General features: G+C 44.9%; 2 protein-coding genes across 2 annotated transcripts in view; one reads left to right on the forward strand and one right to left on the reverse strand.

Annotated features, from left to right (window-relative positions):
- The first annotated feature begins 640 nt into the window (after positions 1-640).
- THSD7B (thrombospondin type 1 domain containing 7B) overlaps positions 641-16270 on the forward strand; it is a 1494436-nt gene continuing 1478806 nt past the window's right edge. The window contains exon 1 of the mRNA XM_086718478.1: positions 641-813. The gene's annotated coding sequence lies outside the window, so the exon portion shown is untranslated. The remainder of the gene's footprint in view (positions 814-16270) is intronic.
- On the reverse strand, positions 6409-10496 carry CXCR4 (C-X-C motif chemokine receptor 4). The gene is made up of 2 exons (XM_025912662.2): positions 10347-10496; positions 6409-8000 (listed from the first exon to the last, which is right to left on the reverse strand). The coding sequence occupies exons 1-2, from the start codon at positions 10359-10361 to the stop codon at positions 6954-6956; spliced, it is 1062 nt and encodes a 353-aa protein (XP_025768447.1). The 5' UTR covers positions 10362-10496; the 3' UTR covers positions 6409-6953.

Consider the following 16270-nt stretch of genomic DNA (forward strand, 5'->3'; position numbering starts at 1 on the left):
CTTGATCCTGGCTTTAGAAACATCAGTTCTTTTTTTTTTTTAATTTATTTTTTAATTTATTTTGAGAAAGATAGAGAGCAAATGGGGGAGGGGCAGAGAAAGAAGGAGACAAAATCTCAAGCAGGCTCCACACTGCCAGTGCAGAACCCGATGCAAGGCTTGAACTCATGAACCATGAGATCATGACCTGAGGCAAAACCAAGGGTTGGATGCCCAACCAACTGAGCCACCCAGGCACCCCTATAAATATTGGTTCTCACCAACTGAGCTAACCTTATATAATTTTAGCCAACATTGGCACAACCTTATGGAATCTGATTATTTTTTCATCAAATCAAATGAAATCTATGAATTAACTCTGTTAGACTGCAAAGGTCTCTGCACTTAAGACATTAAAGTAGTTAAGAAGCAAAATTTATTTTAAAAATGAAACAAGAATAATGGCAATGACACACAATAGCTGCTTTTAACTTTTCAAAAGCCTTTTATTTGTGCTAGCTTATATGCGACAGACTTCATGTGCTAAGAATTTGGGATGGAAAAGCTCACTTTGGACTGATAGAGACTGAGTAGGCTTGCCAGAGGAAGTAGGATGTGGCCCAGAATGATGGTCTTGATTTCCTTCTTCAATTCCAGCGCCTAACAAGTTGTCTCCTGTGGACAGATGGCCAAGAAACTGCCTTTAGGGCTCTTTCCCATATCCGATGGTTTGGCAGAATTTCTGCTCTTATCTTCATGACGTGAACAGACAGCCACCATTGAACTGGTGAAACAGGAAGACCAGGATTGGAAGCTTCTCAACCAGCTTTCGAGGTGGGCAGGGGTCTGCTTTTCCCTAAATGGGGAATCAGTGGAAGCAAGACTGGGAGTGAGAGGGTATTAAGTAATAGAAAAATTGGGTGGGTGGGTGGAAACTTTGAGATCTTAAAATGTAAGGCAGTTTGGAAAGTCTGAAAGTCCTTTAGCTAACTTAGCAGTGTATCTAGAACACGAAAGGATTACATTGTCTACTATACTGTGAGCAGCTTTCATACCTGCCTGGCCCAGGGTGTTGTTCAATAAATTATTCAATTAAAGAATGTCTGGGGCGCCTGGGTGGCTCATTCAGTTAAGCATCCTACTTTGGGTCAGGTCGTGATCTCACGGTTCGTGGGTTTGAGCCCCACATCAGCATCTGTGCTGACAACTCAGAGCGTGGAGCCTGCTTCACATTCTGTGTCTCCCTCTCTCTCTGCCCCTCCCTTGCTCATGCTCTCTGTCTCTTAAAAATAAACATTAAAAAAAAAAAAATTAAAAAAAAAAAAAAGGAGAAGAATGCCTGGAAGGGGCTCCTGGGTAGCTCAGCCCCCTAAGCGTCCAAGTCTTGATTTTGGCTTAGGTCATGATTTCATGGTTTGTGAGATCGAGCCCTGTATTAGGCTGTTCTTTGACAGCATGGAGCCTGCTTGGGATTCTCTCTCTCCCTCTCTCTCTACCCCTCCCCTGCTTGCGCATGCACATGCGTTTTCTCTTTCTTTTTTAAAAAAATTTTTTTAACATTTATTCATTTTTGAGAGACAGAGAGAGACAGAGTGCAAGCAGGGGAGGGGCAGAGAGAGAGGGAGACACAGAATCAGAAGCAGGCTCCAGGCTCTGAGCTGTCAGCACAGAGCCTGACAGGGGGCTCAAACTCACGAACCGCGAGATCATGACCTGAGCTGAAGTCAGATGCCCAACCAACTGATCCACCCAGGCGCCCCTCTCTCTCTCTTAAAATAAGTGCATAAACGGTAAAAAAAAATGCTTAATTTGTAAAAAAAAAAAAAAAACAACCTGAAAAAATGAGCGAAGGAGGTCAAGTCATATGCAAGCATTAATCAGAATGCTTACAGTGTGGTGTGCTCTTAGGAATAGAAATTCATGGCTGTTCATTCATTTGTTCATTCAATAAATATTTATTGAGCTCCTATTTATTGCCAGGCACTTAACCCCATTTTACTTCAGTGTCTAATAGTGAAAACCTTTGTAAAATATCAGTGTCTGCTTTGTTGCTTTACAAAGTACAATCACGCAAGTGTCTGTGATTGAACCCTGAAGAGGATTGAAGAGCATAGAATATATTTTTGACCTCATGGTTATTCTCCTGGCTAACATGATGGAAAATGACAAAGTTACTGTAGTGCTTAAGAAGGTACACTGTGGTGTCAGACTGCCTGTGTTCAAATTTAGGCTTTCCCACTCATACATTTGTGATGTTGGATAAATTTTGCCTTGGTTTCTCCATCTGTAAATAGTCAAATAATAATACCTACTGCATAGGGCGGTTGTGAAGATCAAATAATCAAAGTACCTTGGCGTATAGGAAGCCCTCAAGATGTATGGTGACTGTTTTTGTTATTACACAGAAGTCAACCTAGAAAAGATAGCGGCATTTGGATTGAATATGTTGAGTACTTGAGGATGTGCCCCAGAACGTGGTGGTTCTGCTTCAGTGACATTGATAGTATACATAGGAGAAAGGACATAACTCCTTTCTTGTAGCTTAACTTCTTTGAGGGTGTTGTTGCCTGAAAATGGAGAGAGTAATATCTAACTGGTAGGGCTCTTCTGAGGAGCACATGGATGAGGGTGCCTGGAATTCAGTTAGCTTTCAATAAACATTACTTTCCTTCTGACAGAGTCAAATAGGAGGAAGTAATTCCCTTTAATTAAGAGTGTTGATGAGGTGGGTTCTAGTTAATTGAACTGTAATATGTAAATCAATTTAATCATGCACTGGCTCTACCAGATAAACATCCAGCACCTGGCTATGGTTTGGTTGAGCACCTCTATTTGTTTGATTTTGAAAAATTCTTCCCCCCTTCTGTGGCTTCTTAACACTGTGGAACCCTCCACTCAAGCTGCAAACAGTTTGCCTTTTCAGTTGAAAGAAGGATTTTCGGAAGGTTTCAGATTTTAATTGTTGGACTTAATAGGATTGATTTAAATTAATCCAAGTCATTTGCAGACAATGAAACAATGGCCTGGTACCTCATCACTCCTTGTTTATTTTCTAAGTAAAAGGAGAAAAGTGGGAAGTGTTCCAAATGGAGTCACAGGCTGTGGTGAGGATTAAGTGAGTAAACACTGTGGTCTTTGGGGAGACAGATATTGGGTGCAAGCTGGAGAATCTGCAGCAGTCACCCTCTGCCATTTATTGCCCTTTGTGGGATAACTTCCTAGCATAGCATGAGAGAAGAAGACCAACAGAAGTAAAGGTGGAAGAGAATGGTGTGTGTGGAGTAAGGAGGAATGAGAACGCACTGAAGGGAGACCCAGTAGAGGGGCTGAAGGGAGGCTCTGGAACTCTGCCCATTGATAATTTCATGGGATTACACTGCTTGGATATATCCTTTTTTTCATAATTATTATCATCCCATGGCCCTCATCTTGAAAAAGCATTCTCAGTCTTGAGCACTATTGGACACTTTGGGCTGAAAAACTGTAGAATGTTTTGCAGCACCCCTGGCCCTTACCCACTAGATGCCAGTAGCAATTTACCTACCCACCTGCCCACGCTTCCCAGTATAATAACTCAAAATGTTTCCAGAGTTTACCAAATATTTCCGGGGGGGGGGGGAATCCCCCCCCCCCCCAGGTGAGAGCTACTGCTTTGAAAGGATTCATTTCAACATTTCTCGTAGTCTGTGCTCATAGAAAGGTCATTTCTCTGGCTAACTTTTGGATCTCCAGCACTGACTGGCTAAGCTACATTGACAGCCAAGTAGAGACCTCCTCAAAGTGGGCTGTGTATGAGGCCCTACAATGCCAGGCTGCAATGGCACGTTTTTAAGGGTTAGGAGATGCCTAGATTATTTTCTAAAGTAATGTGAATTTTTCCTTTCAGTGGTCCTTGCCCCTCCTAAGTAAGTATTACATGGAAATAATGACAACTCACTTCTCGTTGTGGAGCCTTTACTATCTGACAATAAGCTTGGAGAAAGTCAAGCTTGTTAAATTGTTAAAATAAAACCTGTAGGTTATCCTCCTAAAAGAGTACTCCAGAATTATTATTTTAACATAGGCATAACCACAAAAGGAGGCTGAGAAGCCCACAGTAGGGGGAGGTGAATTGCCGACTGGCATTTTGGGAAAACAAAGGCTTTGCAAGATAAAAACATCTTCTTTCTTCCCCAGTTAAAGGCTTACTGTTATTAATAGCTCAGATGTCATATTTATGCCATTAGTGGCAGCATGCATACAATTTAAATATTTTAGCTTCCATTATACAACTGGATCTACATTACTGACCTTCAAGGGCCCCATTCATAAGGGATGAGGAGAGGGAACAATCAGCTACTTCATGTGAGGGCTGACTAGCAGACTGGGTTTCCCAGCATTGTCGAACAAACCACGACACAGGGAACGCTTTGGAGCAGCTCAGAACGTGGCAGGGTGGGGACAGAGAATGATGGGGAGGTGGGGCTTTCAGGGCTGGGTGAGAGCCAAAGCTTTTTTTTCTTTTTTAAAAAGAGTTATCCCACCTTTGTTCTAAGGGAGAATGAAATATCCATTAAGACTGGTGACACTGGGAATTTTGTTTCAGCTCGGTTCCTTTTGTTGTGACTCCAGGGTAAAGGAGAGGAATCTGGGGTGACTAGGTTTCAAGCCAAGATGAGAAAGAAAACGAATTCCTTCCAAGGATTTCTTCTATTGTCTCAAGAATAAATATTTATAGAGAAAGTTCAAGTGAAGTCTTTTACAATGGTCATGGTTTTAAGAGTAAGCCTTTGAAAGAGTACATGTAAAACTATGCTTAAATGAAGGGTGATCCAATTAGGCTTCCCAGGGAAAACCAAGAAACCTCAAAATAATTTCCTATATAAAATCTAATTGTGTTCTCAAGTGGCATAAGAATACCACTCTGAATTATTCCAGATCCATATACTGCAGCAGAAATGTACAGCCAAATTGGATTCTATTTTAAGTAATTAAGTTATTTCCCTTCAAAGGATCTATAATTTGCCTTCAACAAATGTGATTTGCCTCAGAAAGATAATACATTGCAATTTTTCCTCCAAAATAGATTTTCTGTGCCAGAAACAATTACGAAAAGTAGACCAAATATTGCCTTAATTATATCCTGGATATTATCTTTGAGTGCACGCCTGGAGTGCCCTGTTTGTGATCCAAAGTGAGATAGGTATGGCTGCTATATAGTTTAGAAATTATCTTTAAGCAGAGACTGGAGCTGAAATTTACTCAAGAGCCTGGGGCTTGCACAATGGTATTGTCAATAGCTATGGGTGTTGTTACATAAGACTCCAAACTCTTGTGCAAAATGTGGGCAATGAGGAGCTTGCTTCAGTGTACCTTTTTTTCCGAGCTCTGAAAGCACGAATTTAACTTTTATCTGCTTGGCTAATCCCTTCAGGTGCTAGGTGTTACAATAGATTAAGTGTGGAGATTTGCATAGAAGATATTGCAAGAGGGGTATTTTGGGCATGGTTAATTTTATGAAGAAAACATTCACTTTTGGCTTTATTTTCAACAGTTCAGTTGACTTACGACCAGGTGTTCTGGGGGACAATAGTGGGTGCAGTGAAGACCAGTGCTGGAATGATGAATGGAATCAACCCCTGGTTTGTCTCCTTGAAAGTGCAAGTTGTGGAAAGTCTCTGAATCTCAGTTCCTTTGTGTGAAAAAGGAGTGATGGTATCTAGGTTGAGATGATCAGAGGAGAAAAGCTTGCAATCCTTGGCACAGCACAGACCTAGATTATACAAGGGGTCAGTTGTTGTAAAATCTAAAACATGGTAACGCATACTTTTTTCCTTTGCACACGTTTATCCTTCAGAAAGATTATTTTTCATAAGAACAGGAACTGGCTGGATGTTTCTAAATGTCTAGGAGTTGAAAGTGGTTAAATCTTAAGATTTCAAAAACAGATTCCCTGGTTTGGAATACTAGCTGTGCTACTTGTCACATGCCTTTAACCAAGTCACTTAGGACTTCTGTGCCTCAGTTCCCTGCTCTACAAGATGTAGTTCTATTGGGGCACTTGGGTGGCTCACTCGGTAGAGCATTTGACTCTTGGTTTTGGCTCAGATGATCTCACGGTCCATGAGTTTGAGTCCTGCTTTGGGCTCTTTGCTGACAGCCTAGAGCCTGAAGGTTCTCTGCCTCCCTTTCTCTCTGCCCCTCCTCTGCCTGCACTCTCTCTCAAAGTAAATAAATAAACTTTAAACTTAAAAAAAAAAGAACTATAGTTCTATTAATAGTAATGTTATTATTATTATTAATTGAGCCAGAGTTCCTATCAGAGATTTGTGATAAGGGTTAAATAAAATATTACAACTAGGATAGGACCTGACATGCCATAAATGTATTATTATTTTTGCCTTCTGTCAGCCAAAGGAATGTCAACAGAAATCAGAACATAACAGCGACTACATTTATCATGAACTTTTTATTAACAACTTGATACAAAGACTGTACATTGTAGGTGCTGCAATCAATCCACTTCTGAAAACTAAAAAAACCAGCATTTCTATATCACTTCAGGCTTTGGTTATTAAGTGCCACCTTCTACAGCAAAATCACATAGTGTAACCAAACAATTTAAGAACAGGAAAAAGAAAATGTTCCATTGGAATGGAAAGATTATTTATGTACAAACAGCTGAGGATCATTTCTAGCTTAAGTGATTCACTACACACTCTGGAATGTTTAGTTCTCTTTTCTACAGTCTTACAACCAGACATACAGCAACTAAGAACTTGGCCACAGGTCCTGCCTAGACACTCATCAACATGAAACAAAAAAATATTTATATAAATAAGTCAATTAAACCTCATAAAAACTAAAGAAACACAAGGAAAAAAATCCAAAAGTCAATAAAAACTGTACAGTATCAGTCAGTCTTTTATATCTGAAAAAATGTGTAACTTAAAAAAAGAAAGTTCTTTAATGTGTACAAGTCTTTTAGATCAATGTTAGCTGGAGTGAAAACTGGAAGACTCGGACTCGGTTGAAACAGAAGAATGTCCTCCCCGCTTCCCTTTGGAAAGGATCTTGAGGCTAGACCCTCTGCTCACAGAGGTGAGTGCATGCTGGGCAGAGGTTTTAAATTTGGCTCCAAGGAAGGCATAGAGGATGGGGTTCAGGCAACAGTGGAAAAAGGCTAGGGCCTCGGTGATGGAAATCCACTTGTGCACAGTGCTCTCAAACTCACATCCTTGCTTGATGATTTCCAGGAGGATGAAGGAATCGATGCTGATCCCTATGTAGTAGGGGAGCCAGCAGGCAAAGAAAGCCAGAATGAGGATAACTGTGGTCTTGAGGGCCTTGCGCTTCTGGTAGCCCTTGGAGTGGGAGAGCTTGGAGATGATAATGCAATAGCAGGACAGGATGACAATACCTGGCAGGATAAGGCCAACCATGATGTGCTGAAACTGGAATACCACCAACCACGAGTCACTGGGATAGAAGCGGTCACAGATATACCTCCCATCTGCCTCTCTGACATTAGCAAAGATGAAATCAGGAATAGTCAACAGGAGGGCAGGTATCCAGACACCAACATAGACCACCTTTTCAGCCAACAGCTTCCTTGGCTTCTGACTGTTGGTGGCATGGACAATAGCCAAGTACCGGTCCAGACTGATGAAGGCCAGGATGAGGACACTGCTGTAGAGGTTGACTGTGTAGATGACATGGACTGCCTTGCACAGAAACTTTCCAAAATACCAGTTTGCGACAGCATCAACCGCCCAGAAGGGAAGTGTGAGGACAAAGAGGAGGTCTGCCACAGATAGGTGCAATCTGTACTTGTCTGTCATGCTTCTCAGTTTCTTCTGGTAACCCATGACCAGGATGACCAATCCATTGCCCACTATGCCAGTCAAGAAGATGATGGAGTAGACAGTGGGCAGAAAGATACGGTTGAAATGTGCATTTTCCTCCCGGAAGCAGGGTTCCTTCATGGAGTCATAGTCGCCTGAGCCCAAGTCATCTTCGGTGTAGTTATCTGAAGGGTATATCTGCAAAAGAAGCAAGGGAATGGATATTAACTTTCAAGTACAGTTGGCATTCTCCAAGTTCAAAAACATGTCTCTGGGGGCGCCTGGGTGGCGCAGTCGGTTAAGCGTCCGACTTCAGCCAGGTCACGATCTCGCGGTCCGTGAGTTCGAGCCCCGCATCAGGCTCTGGGCTGATGGCTCAGAGCCTGGAGCCTGTTTCCGATTCTGTGTCTCCCTCTCTCTCTGCCCCTCCCCCGTTCATGCTCTGTCTCTCTCTGTCCCAAAAATAAATAAACGTTGAAAAACATGTCTCTGGAATTTTTAAAAAGCAATTAACAAAACCCAACTCAGCCCAGGCTTCTTCAGGACATTCTCCTCCCACTGAAGTAGTGAGGGAAGGGCACAAGAGAATTATTACAGACTGCTCCAGCCCTCTTCCCCATGTTCCCCCAAGTCCCTTCATTATATCACTCTTTAGTAGAACCAGTTACAAAATTCTTTGTTTAGAACAAAAGGGCGCTGAGATTCAGAGGGTTTCAAAGTCACATCTTTTCTAACTCTTCTACCCCGCCCACTAGGGGGAAGAAAAAAAGCTTGGGAGGGAAAAAACCAAAACAAAACACAAAGAGGCCACTCCTAGACGGAGGGGGTGGGGGTGTGTGGACAGACGGGGAGTGGGGGCCAAATCTCCAGTTCTGAGGAGCTGGGATTAACTTTTGGTATGAAGATTCGCCAGGACAGGGAAGATATAGGAGGAAGGAGCACTGGGGGGGGGGGGGGGGGGTCCCAAAGACTTTCCCCTGAGGCACAAAACATTGCCTTCCCTACGCTCATCTAAACACAAAACCATTCTGCCATTCTGTACTTCAAGCAACATGTAGTGGGGAAGGAGAAACTGGCCTGAAGCGCAGGGCCTTTGGAGCTTGGGGTACTGAACAGGGGTTTTAGTAAAAGATACCCCCCACACACCCCTGCAGCTGGCATTCCCCAGGGGCCTGGGTCTTTCTGCCCTACCTATGTTTATCTCTTGACGCGTTTGGGAAGCTAGGGAGTGCAGCATTTTCCTGGGAGTGGAAGGTCACGGGGTCTGCACTCATGGTCCTCGCCCCAAGTTTCATTTCCTCACTGCCCGGGTCGCTTCCCACCCCGCCACTGACCCAGTAAATGGGGTCGGAGGTCTGCAGCTGGAAGCCTCCAGGCGGAGGGCGCACTGAGGGCCGGGTGGTCCAACTCCGGACCTCCGCGGCTGCCCACCACGCCCACGCCCACTGCCAGCAACTACAGCTCCCTGGGTTCCGTCCGGCAGCACGCCAAGTTCAGTCCCACAGGGTGCTGGGGAGAAAATGGGCGGCTCCTCCGTAAGCGCCTTTGAATTGCGCGCCGCTGGGGGGAAACGAAAAGCCTTCCTGGTAAGGGGTTTTCAAAAGTCTCCAGGAAACCACCAACGGTTAAACAGAGCAATTGGGATCGGTGACAGCCAAACGGTCTCCCCACTTGCACCTGCCCGTCTACGCCGCAACTACCGGCAGCCCAGGTGCTCTCCCAAGCCCTTAACTCCACCCTTAGTCCCCGCCGCGCACACCTCGGGAGTGCTGCTCCGCAGTGACTGTTTAATACTGCTTCCTCTGTACGATCTCAAATTACCGAACCCTGGGGTTCACTCGCGGAGCTTCCATTGCCCGCGAGGTCTCCCCCTCAATCCCTAGGCGCGGGGGCTGTTCCAGGTCACCTCCCTGCTGCGGCCAATTCTCAGACCTCTCTGGCGAGCAACATCTTGGGTGCGCTCGCCTTTCCCGCCCTCTGCTCACTGTGCGGGGGTACTGACACAGCTCCGCCGACTGTGCAGAGTTCAGCGAACACGCGCCCAACCGTAAGACTGGTCACCAGGAGCCTCTGCCTTAAATTAAACAGGGGAACGGTCTCTCTCTGGGAACGCGGCCCGGGCGCACCGCCTTCCACCTCTAAATTCAGATCATGTAATTCACTGCAAATAAACTCCCGCGCTCCTGCGGGAGACCCTTGGTCTGAGTCCGGGAGCAGTGCGCACGCCTTCTCTGCACTTGTGCACAGAATGTTCTTATGTTTGCAAACAGCATGTAAGCCTAACGCGCACCGCAGTACTCGAGGGGGAGACACACGCAGCCACCAAACCGTCGTTCCAGTATTTTCTCCTCTACTTACAGAGAAAAAGATTCCAATCCTAGCCCACCCCCCTGCCCCTCCAGTGGAACCATGCTCACGAAAACTCCTTTCCATGCACCTCTGGGGTACCCACATTCTGGTCGCTTCTGCCCTCTCGGAAAGAGGTTGCGCTCTAAGTTTACGAGTTTGTACATTTAAGAAAAAGCAGGTTGAAACTGGACTTACACGAAACCCGTCCATGGTAACTACTCGCTCTCCAGCCGCAGTGGTTACCGGGGCACCCAAGTCGTCTGGGTCACTTTGCTACTTGCTGCCGCAGCCAAGAGACTGAAGTTTCTGCGCGAAGCTGGACTTTTATAAAAACACGCTCGGCTGGCAGCGCATGCGCCGCGCGGGTGGGCGGGCGGGGCAGGGAGGAGAAAGGCGGGGTGGGGGAGAGACGTACGGGAGGAGGGCGTGAGGGAAGGGTGCCGGCACTCGGGCAGTTCCAGTGAAGTTAATTAGGGTAAACCTGGGTAGACCTCGAGGGGCTGCTGTTAGCTGGAGGTCACCTTGTGAGTCTTGAGCTGTGGAGAGCATCCCGGAGGCGTTCCCCAACCCGGGAAAGCAGGATGCGCACGGGCGACCTGTGAGTCCCTGTGTGGGGCATCCATCCTTGCTCACGTGGATGGGATTCCACACCCGGGAATGCTACAAATGGAGACACTGAGGCCCAGAGGAGGGAAGTGACATGCCAGAATAACCCAATCAGTAGGCGGCAATGCTGGAAGTGGGTCCAGCATCTGACTCCATTCCCTGCGCATTCAGCAGATGCAACACATTCGGAAAATAAGCAAAGATTCTTCAGAGCACCACTATACAGAGCATAACCATACATGCACACCCACAGTACTAGTACTAGCATCAGGTACACATAATCAGGAAACACTTTCAGAAGAGGGTAGGATTCTTTGGCATAATTAAGGAGTAAGACTGTGATGGAGAAGTAGATGTGTATTTCCGGGCAACTAATTCGTGAGTAGTATTTAAAAAAAATATGTAAGTGTGTGTGTAACAGATCACAAGATAAACTTGCACGGAATCACTCATTCATTTTCTCAATACCCTGTGGGTGTTACCATTACATCGATGTATTTAGTCAACAGATTATTTATGAGAGCCAATGCGTGCGACGCACTTTTCCCGACACCGGGAATACAGCAGTGAACCAGGGGATAAGGCCCCCACGCGGAGGAAACAGAAAGCGGACTGGCAGAAATGAAATGCCAGGGTTGGCTTCGGATTCAAAGCCGGGCTTGCACTGAGATCTTCTGCCCGCTCGGAGAGGGGTTGCGCTCTAAGTTTACGAGTTTGTATATTTAAGAAAAAGCAGGTTGAAACTGGTCTTGCATAGAACCCGTTCATGATAACTGCTCGCTTTCCAGCCGCAGTGGCTACTGGGGCACCCAAGTTTCTTTTAATTCTACATAATGTAATGTTATGATTAATTTTATCTAGTCATTATTGTGTCTTCTGACACCACGTCCAGCGTCTTCCACAACTCAGTGTGGAGGACAAGCGTCCTCAGGGATAAAGAATTAGGTCGAAGAACTGGGCGGGGTGGAGTGGGGGTGGGACGGGGCGTTTAAAAGAGTCCACGACTGGGGCGCCTGGGTGGCGCAGTCGGTTGAGCGTCCGACTTCAGCCAGGTCACGATCTCGTGGTCCGTGAGTTCGAGCCCCGCGTCGGGCTCTGGGCTGATGGCTCAGAGCCTGGAGCCTGTTTCCGATTCTGTGTCTCCCTCTCTCTCTGCCCCTCGCCCGTTCATGCTCTGTCTCTCTCTGTCCCAAAAATAAATAAACGTTGAAAAAAAAAAAAAAAAGAGTCCACGACTGGCTAGAGTTTGCAGTGGGCGCCGAGACACTGTTTTCCATCCTCGAGCTGTTTCCCGCCGGCGCGGAGCCTGGGTGGGGCAGGGGTACGATTAGGGGCGGGGCCGACAACTAGTGCCACTGCTGGCAGGGTGACAGCACCAGTGACAGCGGGGGACGGAGATGTGAGCATTAGCCGGCACCGAACACCGGAGGAAGGTCCTAAAAAGAGGACTTGCCCAGACTGGACCCTAAACACCAACTCCCTTTACTTCAGATAAAACATTTCAGTCTGGAGGTGTTCCAGAGATAGTCTGGTGTCTGGGAACCTTTTCTCTACAGAGCATAATTTTCCTCTTTTGTCTGCACCCTTTCCCTAATGTTTGTTGGTGAAGGTCCTCATCTACTGAAAACTGATGTTGGGGTCAGGAAGTGGGACTCTCAGAAACTTCCAATTTAAGACACAATAATGACTAGATAAAATTAGTCATAATATTACGTTATGTAGAATTAAAAGAAACGTTTAAAAGCACTTTTATTTTGTCATTGACTAAAACTTGGGACCCTAGCCTATGTACCATAGGATGCCATTTTGAAGGACCAGAATTTTAGACAGGTTCCATGACTTGCTTTTCACGAAGCTCAGTAGTGAGCGGCTCAGTACATTTTGACCCAGAATGTCAGCTGCATTGTACCTCAAAACTCTTCTCTTCATAATGGCTGAAACCTGAGAGGTGGAATCTTCCAAACCCACCCAAAAAGGGGACAGAGGATAAGTCCAGAGTAAAACGATTTGCACAATAAATGTTTGTTGATTGCAGACAAAAGAAAGCTCTTCCTTTATCTGTGGACTCCTTTAGATCCTTTTAGGTATATCTGCCAAAAGGAAGCAGTTAATTAAGAAAACAATGAAATGCTATTCACTGACTGTCAAATTAGGCAAAATTTTTTCTTTCCAAAGATAATCTTTGGATATTAGGATATTAGGATAAGACCAGGTGTGTCTCCCAAGTGGCTGGTGGGAATGTGGATTGGACATCCTTTCTGGAGAGCACTTTGTCTGCAGTCAGCAGGAACCTTAGAATACTAATTCCACCCATAGAATCTTATCCTGAGGAAATAGAATTTTGCCATAAGGGGATCATGGAAGCATTATTTCTAACAGGAAAATGTCTGAACAGCCCTAAATGTCCGCTGTTAGTGGAGCAGTTGAGAAATTATCCATATGTGGAATTCCATATGGCCACTGCCAGTGATGTTTGTGAAGAGGAATCTTTAGTGACATAGGAAAATGCTTATAAAACATTAGGTGCAAAAAGTAGGACTCAAAATTATCTATATAGTGTAGTCTCAGTTATGTTAAAATGTGTACTAGAAAAAGATCAGAAGGAAAACCAAAATGTTTATAGGAGTTTTCCCTGGGTGAGGAATTATATTTGATTTTTTACTTTCTTCCTCGCATTTTTCTGTGCTTTCCAAATTTTCTGTAATCAGCCTGAAACATTTTCATATTCAGAAAAAAAGTCAACATGAAAAAAATAAACAGAATGCCTCCCTTCTCATACCTTTCCGCTTCTTAAAGTGTTCACTAGATAGGATGACTTTTTCCTTAATAGTCCTCCTTTCCTCTAAGGAATGGTCTCTTCTTATTTTCCCCTGAGCCAAACCTACCCAAACTACTTTTTCAACTACTCTACGATGTTCTTAAAAAGAAAACAGAACAAGGGCACCTGGGTGGCTCAGTTGGTTAAGTGGCTGACCGGCAGGTCATGCTCTCATGGTTCATGAGTTCAAGCCCCACATTGGGCTCTGTGCTGACAGCTCAGAGCCTGGAGCCTGCTTCAGATTCTGTGTCTCCCTCTCTCTCTGCCCCTGCCCTGCTCACAGTGTCTCAAAAAGTGAATGAACGTTAAAAAAAAAATTAAAAAAAAAAAGAAAACAGAACAAAAAACTCAAACATTTGTTGAGTGCTTGTGATGTGCACCTGACCTCATATAATCAATCCCCTTGACCACTCTGCAAGGAATGTGCCACCTCTATTCTGCCAGTAATGAAACTGACTTCCAGACAGGGCAAGGAACTTGGCGGAGATCACACAGTGAGGATCTGCACTCAGTCTGTCTGGCTCCAAATCCCAGGCTCTCTTCAGTACATCACAATGTCTTATTTCTCTGATGGCTGCTATTCACCCTCTGAAAGCTCCCTCCTCTGAAAGGTCATTTGGTATCTACTTAGGTACTGCTTTGAGTGGCATCTCTTGTGATGTTATTCAATTTTTAAATGAGTGTATGTCTTTTCTCCTCTTCCTTAAATATTCTGGGTTCCTTAAAGTGAATGCTCAGATATCCTCTATGCAGCTAGCCCACTGATGAACAAATAATGGGCTCCCTAATCGTTTACTGAAGCTGTATTTAATGAATTAATGACTTTCCTGTGTGGCTCTGGCAACAGAGCTAGGCTTAGGGTCTGTCTGGGCTTTGGCAGGATCCCCAAGTTCTCAATCTGGCTTTAGCCCAGGGAATAACTAGCTTTGGCCATGGTTTGGAGGGGATGCTTACAAATCCAGTGTCATAGTGGCAAGCGTTCTGCCACCTCCTGTTGCTCGTTCTGCAGCTGGTTGATTTGTGTGTGAGTGTGTTTGCATGTGTGTGTATAACAGAAGGCTGTACTCTGTCCCCAGATAGGTTCAAAGCCAGTCAGACAGAAAACTTAGGAACAGACCTCCTCCTGACGGTGGGTGGTAGGAGGCAACAGCATTAAAGGTCTTCTGAATGCACCAGGTACCCCCCCCCACACACACACCCTCATCCTGTCCCCTCACTGGCTCGTCCCTTGTCTGTTAAAAGAAAAATTGCTACTTTAGCTTCTGAAAGAGAAAAAACACAAACTTCATTGATGGCAGTAGGGAATACTCAAAGGGACAAAGTTAATGTTTCCCAAACTGATAAAAAAAAAAAAAAAAAAAAGGAGGCTATTTCCCAAGGGGCATATAATTCTACCAGAGGATTACAAATCTCAGAGACAATGCTATCAAATGTCAACTATTTCCAAGCTGGTGTTTGGTGGAAGAAATGGTCCCCCACCCCACTGCACCCAGTCCCCTCCTCCTTTCTCAAGGCCTTATGTCTCTACACCTACAAGTGAGAAATGATTTTGGGAAATAAACCAAATTTAGGAAAATTATTACTGATTTTCTGGGTACCATTTTTATCTTAAGTCTAAGCCATATCTTGAATTTCTAAAAGGTCTGATTTCCCTAAAATGAAATTATTAGTCATTTCCATTGAAGCTTTGTAGCAGTCAAGACGAGTCAACAAAATTTGCTGTACAAAGAGAAAAGCTCGACTGGTAAACAAATACAATTTAGCATCACCCTGGTAAGTCATTTTAACAAAGCAGCCACTTAATTAACAGTGCAATGATCATTGCTTAACTAACTCCACTGCCAGAGAATGCATCGCTCTCAAAGTCTGCTGTGCTCATGTGGCAGGTTCAGTGTGGCTTTGTGGATCTGCAGAACAACAGACTCAGTGCTGTTGCCTCGAAAATTATGGTGTCAAGCTGGGAAAGAGGGCACGACTTTAGGAAATAATTGAGTGAGCAAACTCTGTTCTCCATGGAAAAGGCTTGTCATTGTTTTCCTTAAACTAGTAATTTACTGGCGGTGACCTCAGGCAGCTCTATAGCAAGAGGAAGTGCCTAGAGAGCCCTGTGGACAGTCTGCTCTCTGAAGAGAGCTGTGCATCCCATGGCAGAGTCAGGGTATGGCCAGAAATGCAGTGATTTGATCATGCATACAGATGGGCTTTGCAATCTTGCTGAGATCATTCTACCAAGAGTTTTATATTAGCAGAATAACAGGGTGGGAATTGTGTGTGTGTGTGTGTGTGTGTGTGTGTGTGTGTGTGTGTGTGTGTAGGGGATCCATGCAATGCTTGTGCAAGAGCAACTTTCTAAATCCAGAGCCACGATTAGCCTTTGGAGCTACTTGTAGGCATAAGGCACAAGTGACAAACCCAAAAAACCTGCAGATACTGTAAATAAAATGAGGCCATAGGGTGTGGTGGGGACTGTGGAGAACTGGAGAGGCATGCCCTGTCCAAAAGGGGTAGCCACCACCCTTGATTGCCCTATATAGGAATTTGGGCCATATCTTCCAATTTTCATGTGAAGTCTCTTGACTTTAAGATGTTGATTCAAGGGGCTCCTGGGTGGCTCAGTCGGTTAAGTGTCTGATTTCGGCTCAGGTCATGATCTCTCAGTTCAAGAGTTGGAGTCCTGCAATGAGCTCTCTGCTGT

The sequence above is a fragment of the Puma concolor genome, chromosome C1 (assembly GCF_028749965.1).
Source record: "Puma concolor isolate L17-30 chromosome C1, mPumCon1.1.hap2, whole genome shotgun sequence".
Lineage (NCBI taxonomy): Eukaryota > Metazoa > Chordata > Mammalia > Carnivora > Felidae > Puma > Puma concolor.